Source organism: Oncorhynchus keta, chromosome 1 (assembly GCF_023373465.1).
Source record: "Oncorhynchus keta strain PuntledgeMale-10-30-2019 chromosome 1, Oket_V2, whole genome shotgun sequence".
Lineage (NCBI taxonomy): Eukaryota > Metazoa > Chordata > Actinopteri > Salmoniformes > Salmonidae > Oncorhynchus > Oncorhynchus keta.
Window position 1 is genome coordinate 87,143,869 of NC_068421.1, and position 19,311 is coordinate 87,163,179.

The 19,311-nt window shown below is 45.7% G+C and overlaps 1 protein-coding gene across 1 annotated transcript in view; it reads left to right on the forward strand.

Annotated features, from left to right (window-relative positions):
• hmcn1 (hemicentin 1) overlaps positions 1–19,311 on the forward strand; it is a 253,969-nt gene that overhangs the window by 84,928 nt on the left and 149,730 nt on the right. The window contains exons 7-10 of the mRNA XM_052523937.1: positions 12,653–12,773; positions 13,087–13,365; positions 13,744–13,888; positions 14,173–14,294. Of these exons, the coding sequence (XP_052379897.1) occupies positions 12,653–12,773; positions 13,087–13,365; positions 13,744–13,888; positions 14,173–14,294 (667 nt within the window). The remainder of the gene's footprint in view (positions 1–12,652; positions 12,774–13,086; positions 13,366–13,743; positions 13,889–14,172; positions 14,295–19,311) is intronic.

The window sequence follows — 19,311 nt, forward strand, 5'->3', positions numbered from 1 at the left end:
ATTGGACACTAACTTTAGTTGCTAGATGGTTCCCCCTCCCCCACACACAGAGTCCCCCTCCCCCACCCACAGAGTTCCCCTCCATAACAACCTGTCCCCCCCCCCACACACAGAGTCCCCCTCCCCCACACACAGAGTTCCCCTCCATCACAACCTGTCCCCCTCCCCCACACACAGAGTTCCCCTCCATCACAACCTGTCCCCCTCCCCATCATCAACCTGTCCCCCTCCCCCACACACAGAGTTCCCCCACACACAGAGTCCATCACACACAGAGTTCCCCTCCATCACAACCTGTCCCCCTCCCCCCTGTCCCTCCCCCCACACACAGAGTTCCCCTCCATCACAACCTGTCCCCTCCCCCATCACACACACACAGAGTTCCCCTCCATCATAACCTGTCCCCCCCCCACACACAGAGTTCCCCCATCACACAGAGTTCCCCTCCATCACAACCTGTCCCCCTCCCCCACACACAGAGTTCCCCTCCATCACAACCTGTCCCCCTCCATCCCCTCCACACACCTGTCCCCCTCCCCCACACACAGAGTTCCCCTCCATCACAACCTGTCCCCCTCCCCCACACACAGAGTTCCCCTCCATCACAACCTGTCCCCCTCCCCCACACACAGAGTTCCTCCATCCATCCAACCCCTCCCCCTCCCCCACACACAGAGTTCCCCTCCATCACAACCTGTCCCCTCCCCCCACACACAGAGTTCCCCTCCATCACAACCTGTCCCCCTCCCCACACAGAGTCCCATCCCCCCTCCCACAACCTGTCCCCCTCCCCCACCTGTCCCCCTCCATCACAACCTGTCCCCCTCCATCACAACCTGTCCCCTCCATCACAACCTGTCCCCCCACACACAGAGTCCCATCACAACCTGTCCCCCTCCCCCACACACAGAGTTCCCCTCAGAGTTCCCCCCCCACAAAGAACGTGAACCTGTCCCCCTCCATCACAACCTGTCCCCCACACACAGCACACATACTAAAACAGTGTTTCCCAGGTCCCCCCCCCACACACAGGGTTTAGGTGAATAGTTTTGAGGGGATTTCTATCACAACCATGTCCCCTCCCCCACACACAGAGTCCCCATCACAACCTGTCCCCCCACCCCATCACAACCTGTCCCCCCAGTCATGGTAATGGACCATGACACAACCTGTCCCCCTCCATCACAACCTGTCCCCCCCCACACACAGAGTTCCCTCCATCACAACCTGTCCCCCCACACACAGAGTTCCCCCATCACAACATGTCCCCTCCCCCACACACAGAGTCCATCCCCCCATAGATTCACAACCTGTCCCCCTGTGTGAAAGAGTTTGATCCTTTTGTCCCCCTCCATCACAACCTGTCCCCCTCCCCCCACACTGGTTCCCGTGAAAGAACGTGAACCTTTTCCGTACTGCACACATACTAAAACAGTGTTTCCCAGGCCATCCAATGGGTTTAGGTGAATAGTTTTGAGGGGATTTCTATGCTTGTGCCATGCTGTGTGGTTCAGTCATGGTAATGGACCATGACACCTTGGCATAGATTGTGTGTGAAAGAGTTTGATCCTTTTTAATCTGTCTTTAATTGGTTGCTGGTTCACATCACCCCCCATCCATCATAACCTGTCCCCCTCCATCACAACCTGTCCCTCTCCATCACAACCTGTCCCTCTCCATCACAACCTGTCCCCCTCCATCACAACATGCCCCCTGTTCCTCCTTGGATATCCAGGCACTCACTTAGATATTTGTTCCAGGAGAGAGTGTGTGTGTGCGTGTGTGTGCGTGTGTGTGCGTGTGCTTTCCTCTCCCAGGGATACACCAGGTTGGTCTCCTTAGCAATGAGCACGTCTTGGCTTCATACTGCGTGGTGTTTTATGGCCCATGATAATAGTTCAGGAAGGTTGTAACTTGAAAAGTATGCGAACAACCCAGAGGGAAAGCTGCAGTGGCAGGCTGCCTGTCCCGTTCCATCTCTCTGTGCTCTGGAGACGGCAGCAGCACCGGTCCTCCTGGAGCTCAGAGAACACATTGATTTGGAAAAGAAGCAGGGGACAGCAGCAAGACTGTATCTTTAAGTGACTCCGGGACGGGACTTCTCTTGCCAAAGAAGACAAAGAGGAGGAAAAAAAGAGAAGGAAGAATGTTTTTCCGTTTGACGCCGGATCAGTGTTTCAAGATGTCCCTCTGAGAGTACTGGGGATGTTTTCAGATCAGGGTTGGATTCATAGCTGATGAGAGTCTGTGTCTGGTGCTGCTGACCAACTGAAGGTGTGAAGATCAGCCTCCAACCAAGCCAGTGGAAGGCACTTAAAAACACATAATTAACCTGAGTCCTTTGTCTTTCTCTCTGGTGGACCCACCCTGACACTGGTTGCTAACAGGATAGTTATTACAGTATTCACCTTAATTCAGGCAATCCAAGGGACAACCCTTAATAAGGAGTTGAGTTGAGTTTTTACCAAAAAGTTATATTTTGGTTTCATTTGACCATATGACATTCTCCCAATCTTCGTCTGGATCATCCAAATGCTCTCTAGCAAACTTCAGACGGGCCTGGACATGTACTGGCTTAAGCAGGGGGACACGTCTGGCAATGCAGGATATGAGTCCCTGGCGACGTAGTGTGTAGGCTTTGTTACTTTGGTCCCAGCTCTCTGCAGGTCATTCACTAGGTCCCCCCGTGTGGTTCTGGGATTTTTGCTCACCGTTCTTGTGATCATTTTGACCCCATGGAGTGAGATCTTGCGTGGAGCCCCAGATTGAGGGAGATTATCAGTGGTCTTGTATGTCTTCCATTTCCTAATAATTGCTCCCACAGTTGATTTCTTCAAACCAAGCTGCTTACCTATTGCAGATTCAGTCTTCCCAGCCTGGTGCAGGTCTACAATTTTGTTTCTGGTGTCCTTTGACAGCTCTTTAGTCTTGGCCATAGTGGAGTTTGGAGTGTGACTGTTTGAGGTTGTGGACAGGTGTCTTTTATACTGATAACAAGTTCAAACAGGTGCCATTAATACAGGTAACGAGTGGAGGACAGAGGAGCCTCTTAAAGACTGTTTGAGGTTGTGGAGGAGGTTACAGGTCTGTGAGAGCCAGAAATCTTGCTTGTTTGAAGGTGACCAAATACTTACTTCCATCATAATTTGCTAATAAATTCATTAACAATCCTACAATGTGATTTTCTGGATCTTTTTTCTCATTTTGTCTGTCATAGTTGAAGTGTACCTATGATGAAAATTACAGGCCTCATCTTTTTAAGTGGAAGAACTTGCACAATTGGTGGCTGACTAAATACTTTTTTGCTCCACTGTAGGCTCTATTATCTCCGTTGAAACAGGTCTTTTTAAGAGTCATTCTCCCAGTTATAAACCCCATCGTCTGTCCACTAAGCCCTGCTGTGGCTCTGCCCAGTGTGTTGATCTACAGCCACTATTAGGCCACTTTAACAGTCACTACGGGGATTGTGCTTTAAGGCATTTGCTTTGTGACATTCCCCATTGAGCTGGATATTGCCACACACACACTCCATTAAATGGCACCTGAATGGTGAAGACATTTGCCAGACTTGTACCTGCTCTCAATATCCTTTGGTTTGGTTGGAGTGAGAGGAAGATGTATTGATGCATTGATATTCATCATCTTCTTGAAAGAGTAGTCAAGTCCTTTTCTTAATGGTTAGACAGTATATCAGTATATCTCTTTCTATAAGACTTGTCATTGTTACTGATACTGACTCGACTACAGTGAACTCTTTTGATTGTAAAGGTGAGGATTTTCCCTGTTTCACCAACCTTTATTTCAATGTAATGACTAAGTGTTTATTTGAGGCCTGCTTCAAAGAGCTGCAGTATAATGAAGAGCCCATAACGCCAGCTCATCTTCTCCCTGATTATAGTACTCATGTTTGTCAAATTAAAGCACCACTGACTGACTGACAGACAAACTGAAAGATCAAGTTGTTGGGGAATTGTAGATGTTGCTATAAATCATCATAGGCATTTTTCAATGTCAGGGCTTGACAGACTGATACTCTTTCTCCCACTTCAGTCACTGTAAATGTCTTGTTTATACAAGTGGAAATGGCTGCCATACTTCCCTCCGTAGTCATAGTTCGCTCCAAGATCAACTTGGGGAACTCTGCTTTACACAAATTGGCTGAAAATACAAAGTATTATTATTTTGATCCTCGGATGTTGCCCAAAGTACACAGTCTTGTTGGAAAATGGTGTTCAATTTGATGTAAATGCTTTGGCTTCTCTTGAATTGGAGACATGATCATAATCATTCTGGCACAGCCATCTTGGATCCACCATACCGGCACAGCCATCTTGGATCCACCATACCGGCACAGCCATCTTGGATCCACCATACCTGCACAGCCATCTTGGATCCACCATACCGGCACAGCCATCTTGGATCAACCATACCGGCACAGCCATCTTGGATCCACCATACCGGCACAGCCATCTTGGATCAACCATACCGGCACAGCCATCTTGGATCCACCATACCTGCACAGCCGTCTTGGATCCACCATACCGGCACAGCCATCTTGGATCAACCATACCGGCACAGCCATCTTGGATCCACCATACCAGCACAGCCATCTTGGATCCACCATACTGGCACAGCCATCTTGGATCCACCATACTGGCACAGCCATCTTGGATCCACCATACCGGCACAGCCATCTTGGATCCACCATACTGGCACCACCATCTTGGATCCACCATACCGGCACAGCCATCTTGGATCCACCATACCGGCACAGCCATTCTAAGCTTATCACATTGTTATGTTTTAACTTTAGAAATGGTCATAAAATATTTGAATAACTGAGGTGATGGCTTAAGCAGACATTGACATTGTCATTATGTGTGATCCCACATCACAAACAACACTCCAATACAGTGGTATTCAAACTCTTTAAGAGGGGACCCAAATTTTTTGCCAGAATTTCAGGGGACACAATTTTTTCCCATAATAATCTATTGCGACCACACTACAAATCTAATGACACAACCTTAAAATCTGTACACTGTGCATTTTCATCTCTTATCAAATAATATTTTTCAAATACGTTTGTATATTGTCCCATACAATAATCTGTACTCTTAATATTTTGCCCCCCCCCCCAAAAAATACTTATATATACAGTGGGGCAAAAAAGTATTTAGTCAGCCAGCAATTGTGCAAGTTCTCCCACTTAAAAAGATGAGAGAGGCCTGTATGTTACGGTTTTCTTCCATTGAAGGAGAGGCGGACCTAAATGCAGCGTGGTTATTTTGATTAATCTTTAATAAAAGATAAACACGACCAATATAAAACAAGGAACGTAACGTGAAAACCAGCCTATTCTGGTGCAAACAAACACTGAGACAGGAACAATCACCCACGAAACACTCAAAGAATATGGCTGCCTAAATATGGTTCCCAATCAGAGACAACGATAAACACCCGCCTCTGATTGAGAACCATCCAGGCAACCATAGAATTTTCTAGACAACCCCACTATACCACAATCCCAATACCTACAAAAACCCCAAGACAAAACACACCACATAATAAACCCATGTCACACCCTGGCCTGACCAAAATAATAAAGAAAACACAAAATACTAAGACCAGGGCGTGACAGAACCTCCCCCCCAAGGTGCGGACTCCCGGCTGCACACCTAAACCCATAGGGGAGGGTCCGGGTGGGCGTCTGTCCACGGTGGTGGCTCCGGCGCGGGACGTGGACCCCACTCCAACAAAGTCTTAGTCCACTTGCATTGTGTTAGATATGCGACCCTGCACAACTAGGCCTAGTAACCCTAACCAAGGGCCCTACTGGACTGAGGGGCAGCTCCGGACTGAGGGACAGCTCGGGACTGAGGTAGCTCGGGACTGAGGGATAGCTCGGGACTGAGGGGTAGCTCGGGACTGAGGGATAGCTCGGGACTGAGGGGTAGCTCGGGACTGAGGGGCTCAGGCAGGTTGATGGCTCTGGCAGATCCTGGCTGGCTGGTGGTCCTGGCAGATCCTGGCTGACTGGTGGTTCCGGCAGATCCTGGCTGACTGGCGGCTCTGGCAGATCCTGGCTGACTGGCGGATCCTGGCTGAATGGCGGATCCTGGCTGAATGGCGGATCTGGAAGATCCTGGCTGACTGGCGGATCCTGGCAGACTGGCGGCTCTGGCTGCTCCATGCTGACTGGGGGCTCTGGCTGCTCCATGCAGACTGGCGGCTCTGGCTGATCCATGCTGACTGGCGGCTCTGGCTGATCCATGCTGACTGGCGGCTCTGGCTGATCCATGCTGACTGGTGGCTCTGGCTGCTCCATGCAGACTGGCAGCTCTGGCGGCTCCTTGCAGACTGGCAGCTCTGGCGGCTCCTTGCAGACAGGCGGGAGACTCCGGCAGCGCTGTAGAGGAGGAAGGCTCTGACAGCGCTGGACAGGTGGGAGACTCCGGCAGCGCTGGAGAGGAGGAAGGCTCCGACAGCGCTGGACAGGCGAGTTGCACTGTAGGCCTGATGCTTGGTGCTGGCACTGGTGGTACTGGGCCGAGGACACGCACAGGAAGCCTGGTGTGGGGAGCTGCCACCGGAGGGCTGGTGTGTGGAGGTGGCACTGGATGGACCGGACCGTGAAGGCGTACTGGAGATCTTGAGAGCAGGGCTGGCACCAACCTCCCTGGCTGGATCTTCACCCTAGCCCGGCAGATGTGAGGAGCTGAGATGTAGCGTCCCGGGCTAAGCACGCGTACTGGGGACACCGTGCGTTCCACCGCATAACACGGTGCCTGACCAGTACCACGCCCGCCACGGCTGAGCTGGCACAGGACGTGCAAGGCTAGGGAGGTGCACAGGAGGCCTGATGCGTGAGGCTGGCACTATCTTCACCAGCCGACTAGCACGCACCTCAGGACGAGTATGGAGAGCTGACCCAGGTGTCATCAAATCCCCGACACGCTCCGTCGGGCTAATTCCGTGCCTCATATACAGACACAGCAACTCCCTCATAACTCTCTCCTCCAATTTCCCCATGAACTCCTTCACAGTCTCTGCTTCACTCACCTCCAACACCGGCTCTGGTCCTGGTTTCCTCATTGGCTCCTTACGATAAACAGGGGGAGTTGGCTCAGGTCTGACTCCTGACTCTGCCACACTCTCCCTGTGCCCCCTCCAATAATTTTTTGTTTGGGGCTGACTCTCGGGCTTCCATCCGCGCCGCCGTGTTCGTCTCTCCAACTCCATTCTCCTATAACCCTCTTCGCACTGCTCCAGCGAATCCCAGGCGGGCTCCGGCACTCTCCCTGGGTCGACCGCCCACCTGTCTATTTCCTCCCAAGTCGTATAATCCAGACTTCTTTGCTCCTGCTGCCGCTGCCTGTCACCACGCCGCTTGGTCCTTTTCAACTGTGGGAGCAATTATTAGGAAATGGAAGACATACAAGACCACTGATAATCTCCCTCGATCTGGGGCTCCACGCAAGATCTCACCCCGTGGGGTCAAAATGATCACAATAACGGTGAGCAAAAATCCCAGAACCACCTAGTGAATGACCTGCAGAGAGCTGGGACCAAAGTAATAAAGCCTACACACTACGCCGCCAGGGACTCAAATCCTGCAGTGCCAGACGTGTCCCCCTGCTTAAGTCAGTACATGTCCAGGCCCGTCCGAAGTTTGCTAGTGAGCATTTGTATAATCCAGAAGAAGATTGGGAGAATGTCATATGGTCAGATGAAACCAAAATAGAACTTTTTGGTAAAAACTCAACTCGTCGTGTTTGGAGGACAAAGAATGCTGAGTTGCATCCAAAGAACACCATACCTACTGTAAAGGAAAGAATGAATGGGGCCATATTATCGTGAGATTTTGAGTGAAAACCTCCTTCCATCAGCAAGGGCATTGAAGATGAAACGTGGCTGGGTCTTTCAGCATGACAATGATCCCAAACACACCGCCCGGGTAACGAAGGAGTGGCTTCGTAAGAAGCATTTCAAGGTCCTGAAGTGGTCTACAGTCTCCAGATCTCAACCCCATAGAAAATCTTTGGAGGGAGTTGAAAGTCTGTGTTGCCCCGCAACAGCCCCAAAACATCACTGCTCTAGAGGAGATCTGCATGGAGGAATGGGCCAAAATACCAGCAACAGTGTGTGAAAACCTTGTGAAGACTTACAGAAAACGTTTGACCTCTGTCATTGCCAACAAAGGGTATATAACAAAGTATTGAGATAAACTTTTGTTATTGACCAAATACTTATTTTCCACCATAATTTGCAAATGAATTCATAAAAAATCCTACAATGTGATTTTCTGGATTTTTTTTCCATTTTGTCTGTCATAGTTGAAGTGTACCTATGATGAAAATTACAGGCCTCTCTCATCTTTTTAAGTGGGAGAACTTGCACAATTGGTGGCTGACTAAATACTTTTTCCCCCACTGTATATATATGTCTTTTTTTGGGGGGGGGGATATTAAGATGGGACAATATACAAACGTATTTGAAAAATATTAGTTGATAAGAGATGAAAATGCAATGAATTGAAGGTTATTTTTTATGTTAATATCTAAATGTACAGATTTTAAGGTTGTGTCATTAGATTTGTAGTGTGGTTGCAATAGATTATTATGGGAAAAAATGGTGTCCCCTGAAATTCTGGCAAAAAAATGGGTCCCCGCTTAAAGAGTTTGAATACCACTGTATTGGAGTGTTGTTTGTGATGTGGGATCACACATAATGACAATGTCTGCATCTGTATCCTAAACCTACTGTATACAGTGGTTTGTGTCAAGACAAGTTTAGAATCCATCACAATAGAGTTGATAAAAAGCAGGGTTTCATGATGATGTCACTAAACACTGGTTAGGAACAGGGTGTCACGATGATGTCACTAAACACTGGTTAGGAGCAGGGTTTCATGATGATGTCACTAAACACTGGTTAGGAGCAGGGTTTCATGATGATGTCACTAAACACTGGTTAGGAGCAGGGTTTCATGATGATGTCACTAAACACTGGTTAGGAGCAGGGTTTCATGATGATGTCACTAAACACTGGTTAGGAGCAGGGTTTCATGATGATGTCACTAAACACTGGTTAGGAGCAGGGTTTCATGATGATGTCACTAAACACTGGTTAGGAGCAGGGTTTCATGATGATGTCACAAACACTGGTTAGGAGCAGGGTTTCATGATGATGTCACTAAACACTGGTTAGGAGCAGGGTGTCATGATGATGTCACTAAACACTGGTTAAGAGCAGGAATTCATGATGATGTCACTAAACACTGGTTAGGAGCAGGGTGTCATGATGATGTCACTAAACACTGGTTAGGAGCAGGGTTTCATGATGATGTCACTAAACACTGGTTAGGAGCAGGGTTTCATGATTATGTCTCTAAACTTGGTCTGCTTAAGCCATCACCACAGTTATTCAAATATTTTATGACCGTTTCTAAAGTTAAAACATAACAATGTGATAAGCTTAGAATGGCTGTGCCGGTATGGTGGATCCAAGATGGCTGTGCCGGTATGGTGGATCCAAGATGGCTGTGCCGGTACGGTGGATCCAAGATGGCTGTGCCGGTACGGTGGATCCAAGATGGCTGTGCCGGTATGGTGGATCCAAGATGGCTGTGCCGGTATGGTGGATCCAAGATGGCTGTGCCAGAATGATTATGATCATGTCTCCAATTCAAGAGAAGCTAAAGCATTTACATCAAATTGAACACCATTTTCCAACAAGACTGTGTACTTTGGGTAACATCCGAGGATCAAAATAATAACTTTGTATTTTCAGCCAATTTGTGTAAAGCAGAGTTCCCCACGTTGATCTTGGAGCGAACTATGACTACGGAGGGAAGTATGGCAGCCATTTCCACTTGTATAAACAAGACATTTACAGTGACTGAAGTGGGAGAAAGAGTATCAGTCTGTCAAGCCCTGACATTGAAAAATGCCTATGATGATTTATAGCAACATCTACAATTCCCCAACAACTTGATCTTTCAGTTTGTCTGTCAGTCAGTCAGTGGTGCTTTAATTTGACAAACATGAGTACTATAATCAGGGAGAAGATGAGCTGGCGTTATGGGCTCTTCATTATACTGCAGCTCTTTGAAGCAGGCCTCAAATAAACACTTAGTCATTACATTGAAATAAAGGTTGGTGAAACAGGGAAAATCCTCACCTTTACAATCAAAAGAGTTCACTGTAGTCGAGTCAGTATCAGTAACAATGACAAGTCTTATAGAAAGAGATATACTGATATACTGTCTAACCATTAAGAAAAGGACTTGACTACTCTTTCAAGAAGATGATGAATATCAATGCATCAATACATCTTCCTCTCACTCCAACCAAACCAAAGGATATTGAGAGCAGGTACAAGTCTGGCAAATGTCTTCACCATTCAGGTGCAAATGCCTTAAAGCACAATCCCCGTAGTGACTGTTAAAGTGGCCTAATAGTGGCTGTAGAGCGACACACTGGGCAGAACCACAGCAGGGCTTAGTGGGCAGAAGATGGGGTCATAACTGGGAGAATGACTCTTAAAAAGACCTGTTACAATGGAGATAATAGAGCCTACAGTGGGGCAAAAAAGTATTTAGTCAGCCACCAATTGTGCAAGTTTTCCCACTTAAAAAGATGAGAGAGGCCTGTCATTTTCATCATAGGTACACTTCAACTATGACAGACAAAATGAGAAAAAAAATCCAGAAAATCACGTTGTAGGATTTTTAATGAATTTATTTGCAAATTATGGTGGAAAATAAGTATTTGGTCAATAACAAAAGTTTATCTCAATACTTTGTTATATACCCTTTGTTGGCAATGACAGAGGTCAAACGTTTTCTGTAAGTCTTCACAAGGTTTTCACACACTGTTGCTGGTATTTTGGCCCATTCCTCCATGCAGATCTCCTCTAGAGCAGTGATGTTTTGGGGCTGTTGTGGGGCAACACGGACTTTCAACTCTCTCCAAAGATTTTCTATGGGGTTGAGATCTGGAGACTGGCTAGGCCACTCCAGGACCTTGAAATGCTTCTTACGAAGCCACTCCTTCGTTGCCCGGGAGGTGTGTTTGGGAATCATTGTCATGCTGAAAGACCCAGCCACGTTTCATCTTCAATGCCCTTGCTGATGGTAGGCTTTGTTACTTTGGTCCCAGCTCTCTGCAGGTCATTTACTAGGTCCCCCCGTGTGGTTCTGGGATTTTTGCTCACCGTTCTTGTGATCATTTTGACCCCACGGGGTGAGATCTTGCGCGGAGCCCCAGATCGAGGGAGATTATCAGTGGTCTTGTATGTCTTCCATTTCCTAATAATTGCTCCCACAGTTGATTTATTCAAACCAAGCTGCTTACCTATTGCAGATTCAGTCTTCCCAGCCTGGTGCAGGTCTACAATTTTGTTCTTCTTTGTGATTCGAACACCTCAAACTTAGATTTGTCTGTCCATAACACTTTTTTCCAATCTTCCTCTGTCCAGTGTCTGTGTTCTTTTGCCCATCTTAATCTTTTCTTTTTATTGGCCAGTCTGAGATATGGCTTTTTCTTTGCAACTCTGTCTAGAAGGACAGCATCCCGGAGTCACCTCTTCACTGTTGACGTTGAGACTGGTGTTTTGCTGGTACTATTTAATGAAGCTGCCAGTTGAGGACTTTAATGTGTCTGTTTCTCAAACTAGACACTCTAATGTACTTGTCCTCTTACTCAATTGTGCACCGGGGCCTCCCACTCCTCATTCAATTGTGGTTAGCGCCAGTTTGAACTGTTCTGTGAAGGGAGAAGTGCACAGCGTTGTACGAGATCTTCAGTTTCTTGGCAATTTCTTGCATGGAATAGCCTTCATTTCTCAGAACAAGAATAGACTGACGAGTTTCAGAAGAAAGTTATTTTTTCTGGTCATTTTGAGCCTGTAATCGAACCCACAAATGCTGATGCTCCAGATACTCAACTCATCTAAAGAAGGCCACTTTTATTGCTTCTTTAATCAGAACAACAGTTTTCAGCTGTGCTAACATAATTGCAAAAGGGTTTTCTAATAATCAATTATCCTTTTAAAATTATAAACTTGGATTAGCTAACAAAACGTCGATAGGCTGAAGGGGTGGCTGGTAACCTAATGGTTAGAGTGTTGGACTAGAAACCGAACGGTTACAAGATCGAATCCCTGAGGAGACAAGGTAAACATCTGTCGTTCTGCCCCCGAACAAGTCAGTTAACTCACTGTTCCTAGGCCGTCATTGAAAATAGGAATTTGTTCTTAATTGACTTGCCTAGTTAAATAAAATAAAAATGTGCCATTGGAACACAGGAGTGATGTTTGCTGATAATGGGCCTCTGTACACCTATGTAGATATTCCATTAGACATTCCATTCCAGCTACAATAGTCATTTACAACATTAACAATGTCTGCACTGTATTTCTGATCAATTTAATGTTATTTTAATGGACAAAACATTTGATTTTCTTTCAAAAACAATGATATTTCTAAGTTTAATTAAAAAAAAATGTTTTAATTATGTGACCCCAAACCTTTGAACGGTATGGTGTATATAGAGATTTTAGCGACCCCACTGCAGTACCCTACTGCTCTAATAGAATCTAATCTGACCTAAGATGATTCTAACCTTTGACCTATTTCCCTACTCTCTAGACGTCTAGCGAGGGCAGACACTCAGTCCGGATCTCAGGAGTCAGCACCATCGACTTCCGGGCCGGATTTTCCAGGAAGCCAACTCTGGACTTCAAGATGACCTCCAGCCGGCCAGTTCAAGGTCAGTAAGGTCACGTGACCCACATTGTACCATCACACACCTGCTCCTTTAGTTTGACTGGAAATGGTGGGATGTTACCTTTTGGAAAAATAGCTATCTTTTGTGAGCTTTACCTTAGCTTAATGTCATGTTTAAGTTTCAAGGATATTTGGTATTAGTTTTTTCAAATGATTTGGAGATTTATGAATCTGACTAATTTGACACTATTCTTATCATCCTCTTATTGTCGTCTCCTAACCTCCCCCTTTCTCCCCCATCCCCCTCCCTCCCTACCTCCCTCCCTCTATCCTAACCTCCCTCCCTCCCTCTCCAGGTATCGCCACTTACATCCTGCTGAACACCACAGGGCTGTCCCATCCGGCGCGAGCTGATAGGCTGGAGCTTGTATCAATCACAGGCGGTGTGATTAAGACTCTCCCAGTGCGGTACTATCCCAACACTGGGACGGGAAGTCCCCTGACAGGAACCATCTGGAACATCACAGAGTTTGTCCCGCCGAAAGAGGCCTTCTTCCTGCGGGTCACAGGTTATGACAAGGACGGCTTCCTGTTCCAGAGGGTCTCCAGTGTGTCCTTCTCCAGTATTGTTCCTGGTCAGTTACCTGGACTAACAGTGGTTTTGTCAGTGGCAAAGTGCTCTGGTCAAGTAGTACACTATATAAGGAATTTGGGAGGCAGCCAGTGACCCCACCCACCCCCCAGTGACTCCTCCCCCCAGATATTTTAGTGTTTTCTTAGTGATTATTTTTAGCGAAGAGAAGAAAATATTTAATACAATTACAACTACAAATTGATACAAATGAAGAGTTCCATCCATGAATACAAAGTTTGATAGCGATAAATTCAATTGTATATTTCCCACTGGATAGTCTTAGACTAGGGTTCCCAATGTTATTACATGTTCTCGATGTTAACAATAACAATGTCTGTCCGTTCTTGCCCTACCCTGTCCCACCCCTAACCCCTGCCAGATGCACCTAAGGTTCTGATGCCCCCCACCACCCCGGGGTACTACCTGCAGAGAGGGACCATCTCCTGCCAGGTAGACAGCCTCCTCCCCTTCACCCTGCGCTTCACCAGGGAGGGGAAAAGCCTGGGTGTCGATCAGCTCTTCAGGTAATATAGGACAGTATTTGGGAGGGAGGGGAGGGGAGAGGGAGACGAAGGAGACGAAGGAGAGGAGGGGAGAAGGAGAGGGAGGATAAATGGAAGCATGTGAAATGAATGGCGTTTCCAATACAGTCTGAAGGCATTCAATAAGCATCATATTATTAGCTAGATAGTGGGCTCCTAGTTTTACACGCGTCATCCAAACTCTAATATCTCCCTGTTCTAGATCTTAAATCACATCAGGGCACAGTACAGTATGTGAATGTTTTGTGTCTCTGTCCCTTTGGCAGGGAGTCAGCCAATGCATTGTGGGAGCTGGCCCAGGTGACTCTGACGGATGAGGGCTTCTACGAGTGCATCGCCATCAGCAACGCTGGGACAGGGCACGCCCGAACCTTCCTGGATGTCTCAGGTAGGACCACCGCCTGACCCCTACGGCTCTGTCATATCTATGGCAACACAGGCCAAGTCAGTGCACGTCAAGTAGAAAGGTCTGGGAACCAAAAACGACATACCTGACTCCCTCTTACTCTCAGAACTACATACCTGACTCCATATTCCTCTCAGAACTACATATCTGACTCCATCATACTCTCAGAACTACATATCTGACTCCATCTTACTCTCAGAACTACATATCTGACTCCATCATACTCTCAGAACTACATATCTGACTCCATCTTACTCTCAGAACTACATATCTGACTCCATCTTACTCTCAGAACTACATATCTGACTCCATCATACTCTCAGAACTACATATCTGACTCCATCATACTCTCAGAACTACATATCTGACTCCATCTTACTCTCAGAACTACATATCTGACTCCATCTTACTCTCAGAACTACATATCTGACTCCATCTTACTCGCAGAACTACATATCTGACTCCATCATACTCTCAGAACTACATATCTGACTCCATCATACTCTCAGAACTACATATCTGACTCCATCATACTCTCAGAACTACATATCTGACTCCATCATACTCTCAGAACTACATATCTGACTCCATCATACTCTCAGAACTACATATCTGACTCCATCATACTCTCAGAACTACATATCTGACTCCATCATACTCTCAGAACTACATATCTGACTCCATCATACTCTCAGAACTACATATCTGACTCCATCATACTCTCAGAACTACATATCTGACTCCATCATACTCTCAGAACTACATATCTGACTCCATCTTACTCTCAGAACTACATATCTGACTCCATCATACTCTCAGAACTACATATCTGACTCCATCATACTCTCAGAACTACATATCTGACTCCATCATACTCTCAGAACTACATATCTGACTCCATCATACTCTCAGAACTACATATCTGACTCCATCTTACTCGCAGAACTACATATCTGACTCCATCATACTCTCAGAACTACATATCTGACTCCATCATACTCTCAGAACTACATATCTGACTCCATCATACTCTCAGAACTACATATCTGACTCCATCATACTCTCAGAACTACATATCTGACTCCATCTTACTCTCAGAACTACATATCTGACTCCATCTTACTCTCAGAACTACATATCTGACTCCATCTTACTCGCAGAACTACATATCTGACTCCATCATACTTTCAGAACTACATATCTGACTCCATCATACTCTCAGAACTACATACATCTGACTCCATCATACTCTCAGAACTACATATCTGACTCCATCATACTCTCAGAACTACATATCTGACTCCATCATACTCTCAGAACTACATATCTGACTCCATCATACTCGCAGAACTACATATCTGACTCCATCATACTCTCAGAACTACATATCTGACTCCATCATACTCTCAGAACTACATATCTGACTCCATCTTACTCGCAGAACTACAAATCTGACTCCATCATACTCTCAGAACTACATATCTGACTCCATCTTACTCGCAGAACTACATATCTGACTCCATCATACTCTCAGAACTACATATCTGACTCCATCATACTCTCAGAACTACATATCTGACTCCATCATACTCTCAGAACTACATATCTGACTCCATCATACTCTCAGAACTACATATCTGACTCCATCATACTCTCAGAACTACATATCTGACTCCATCATACTCGCAGAACTACATATCTGACTCCATCATACTCTCAGAACTACATATCTGACTCCATCATACTCTCAGAACTACATATCTGACTCATCATACTCTCAGAACTACATATCTGACTCCATCATACTCTCAGAACTACATATCTGACTCCATCTTACTCGCAGAACTACAAATCTGACTCCATCATACTCTCAGAACTACATATCTGACTCCATCATACTCTCAGAACTACATATCTGACTCCATCATACTCTCAGAACTACATATCTGACTCCATCATACTCTCAGAACTACATATCTGACTCCATCTTACTCGCAGAACTACATATCTGACTCCATCATACTCTCAGAACTACATATCTGACTCCATCATACTCTCAGAACTACATATCTGACTCCATCATACTCTCAGAACTACATATCTGACTCCATCATACTCTCAGAACTACATATCTGACTCCATCATACTCTCAGAACTACATATCTGACTCCATCATACTCTCAGAACTACATATCTGACTCCATCATACTCTCAGAACCAGAACTTTCACTGGAGTCATGTTCCCGCCACATGATGTTTGGAGTGTTGATCCGACTGGATAAAAAAAAAAAAAAAAAATGTACCCCCCCCACTTCTAAAACCAAAGTTTTACGCCCCTGCTCCATCTTACTCTCAGGTCCCCAGGGTATAGGACACTTGAGTATTAACCAATTAGCCTTGGCATGGTTAGATACCGCCCATCTGAAGAAGTGAGTCTATACATTACCATACATTACATGTGGAAACATTAAGTAGTGGTGTATAATGGAACTCACAATAAGTATTTTGCTCAGTTGGGGGTTGTATGATTACCCTACACAAACACTCATTCAAACACACACACACACACACACACACACACACACACACACACACACACACACACACACACACACACACACACACACACACACACACACACACACACACACACACACACACACACACACACACACACGGCAGTGGGGATGGATTCCTGAAGTGAAATGTAGCGGTAAGTGAAGCAGGTTTACTTCATGCTCATTGGGACAGAGCCGGTGATGATGTACGGCTACAAACCAAGCCCCAGGGGACGTGGGTTTGGCTTTTATAGGGCTCAGGGTTAGTGTGTGTTCATCCTGTACCCTGTGGGCCCTGGTCAAAACTCGTGCACTATATAGGGCCCTGGTCAAAACTAGTGCACTATATAGGGAATAGGGTGCCATTTGGGAATCAGCAAGGGGGAGAACCGTGCTCTCAGTCTGATCTCTGTCTATGCCTCATAGGCCTCTGGCCATGGGCCATGGTTATGCATGATATGTAAGATAATGTAGCACAGAGTTATGGGCCATGGTTATGCATGATATGTAAGATAATGTAGCGCAGAGTTATGGGCCATGGTTATGCATGATATGTAAGATAATGTAGCACAGAGTTATGGGCCACGGTTATGCATGATATGTAAGATAATGTAGAACAGAGTTATGGGCCATGGTTATGCATGATATGTAAGATAATGTCGCGCAGATTTATGGGCCATGGTTATGCATGATATGTAAGATAATGTAGCACAGCGTTATGGGCCATGGTTTTGCATGATATGTAAGATAATGTAGCGCAGAGTTATGGGCCATGGTTATGCATGATATGTAAGATAATGTAGCACAGAGTTATGGGCCACGGTTATGCATGATATGTAAGATAATGTAGAACAGAGTTATGGGCCATGGTTATGCATGATATGTAAGATAATGTAGCACAGAGTTATGGGCCACGGTTATGCATGATATGTAAGATAATGTAGAACAGAGTTATGGGCCATGGTTATGCATGATATGTAAGATAATGTAGAGCAGAGCTATGGGCCATGGTTATGCATGATATGTAAGATAATGTAGAGCAGAGTTATGGGCCATGGTTATGCATGATATGTAAGATAATGTAGCGCAGAGTTATGGGCCATGGTTATGCATGATATGTAAGGTAATGTGGCACAGCGTTATGGGCCATGGTTATGCATGATATGTAAGGCAATGCAGCACAGTGTTATGGGCCATGGTCATGCATGATATGTAAGGTAATGTAGCACAGTGTTATGGGCCATGGTCATGCATGATATGTAAGGCAATGCAGCACAGTGTTATTGGTCATGCATGATATGTAAGGTAATGTAGCACAGCATTATGGGTCATGGTTATGCATGATATGTTTCATGTAGGTAATGTTGCATAGCCTTATGGAAGATAGTTTCAAACCATTTTATATTTACTATGTATTACATCAGAAGGCAACGTTCACCATTATTATAACTAAGAACTAGAAACATTGCCTGGGGACCTTTCTCTCTCTGTCTCTCTCTCTCTTTCTCTGTCCCTCCATCTTTTTCTCTGTCTCTCTCCCTCTCTCTCTCTCTCTCTCGCTCTCTCTCTCTCTCTCTCTCTCGCTCTCTCTCTCTCTCTCTCTCTCTCTGTCTCTCTCTCTCGCTCTCTCTCTCTCTCGCGCTCTCTCTCTCTCTCTCTCTCTCTCGCGCTCTCTCTCTCTCTCTCTCTCTCTGTCTCTCTCTCTCTCTCTCTCGCGCTCTCTCTCTCTCTCTCTCTCTCTGTCTCTCTCTCTCTTTCCCTCCATCTTTTTCTCTGTCTCTCTCTCTCTCTCTTTCTCTCTCTCTCTTTTTTCTCTCTCTCTCTCTCTCTCTCTCTCTCTCTCTCTCTCTCTCTCTCTCTCTCTCTCTCTCTCTCTCTCTCTCTCTCTCTCTCTCTCTCTCTCTCTCTCTCTCTCTCTCAATTCAATTCAAAGGGCTTTATTGGCATGGGAAACATATGTTAACATTGCCAAATCAAGTGAAATAGATAATAAACAATGTGAAATAAACAGTCACAAATATTGCTACTGTGATGGCACACCAATATATATGGGAGTTTATCAAAATTTGATTTGTTTTCAAATTCTTTGTCGGTCTGTGTAATCTGAGGGAAATATGTGTCTCTAATATGGTCATACATTTGGCAGGAGGTTAGGAAGTGCAGCTCAGTTTCCACCTCATTTCGTGGGCAGTGAGCATAGCCTGTCTTCTCTTGAAAGCCAGGTCTGCCTATGGGAGCAGCTCTCAATAGCAAGGCTATGCTCACTGAGTCTGTACATAGTCAAAGCTTTCCATAATTTTGCGTCAGATATTCTGCCACTGTGTACTCTCTGTTCAGGGCGAAATAGCATTCTAGTTTGCTTTGTTTTTTAAAATAAATTATTTCCCATGTGTCAAGTAATTATCCTTTAAACATTTTTTACATTTTATTTCACCTTTATT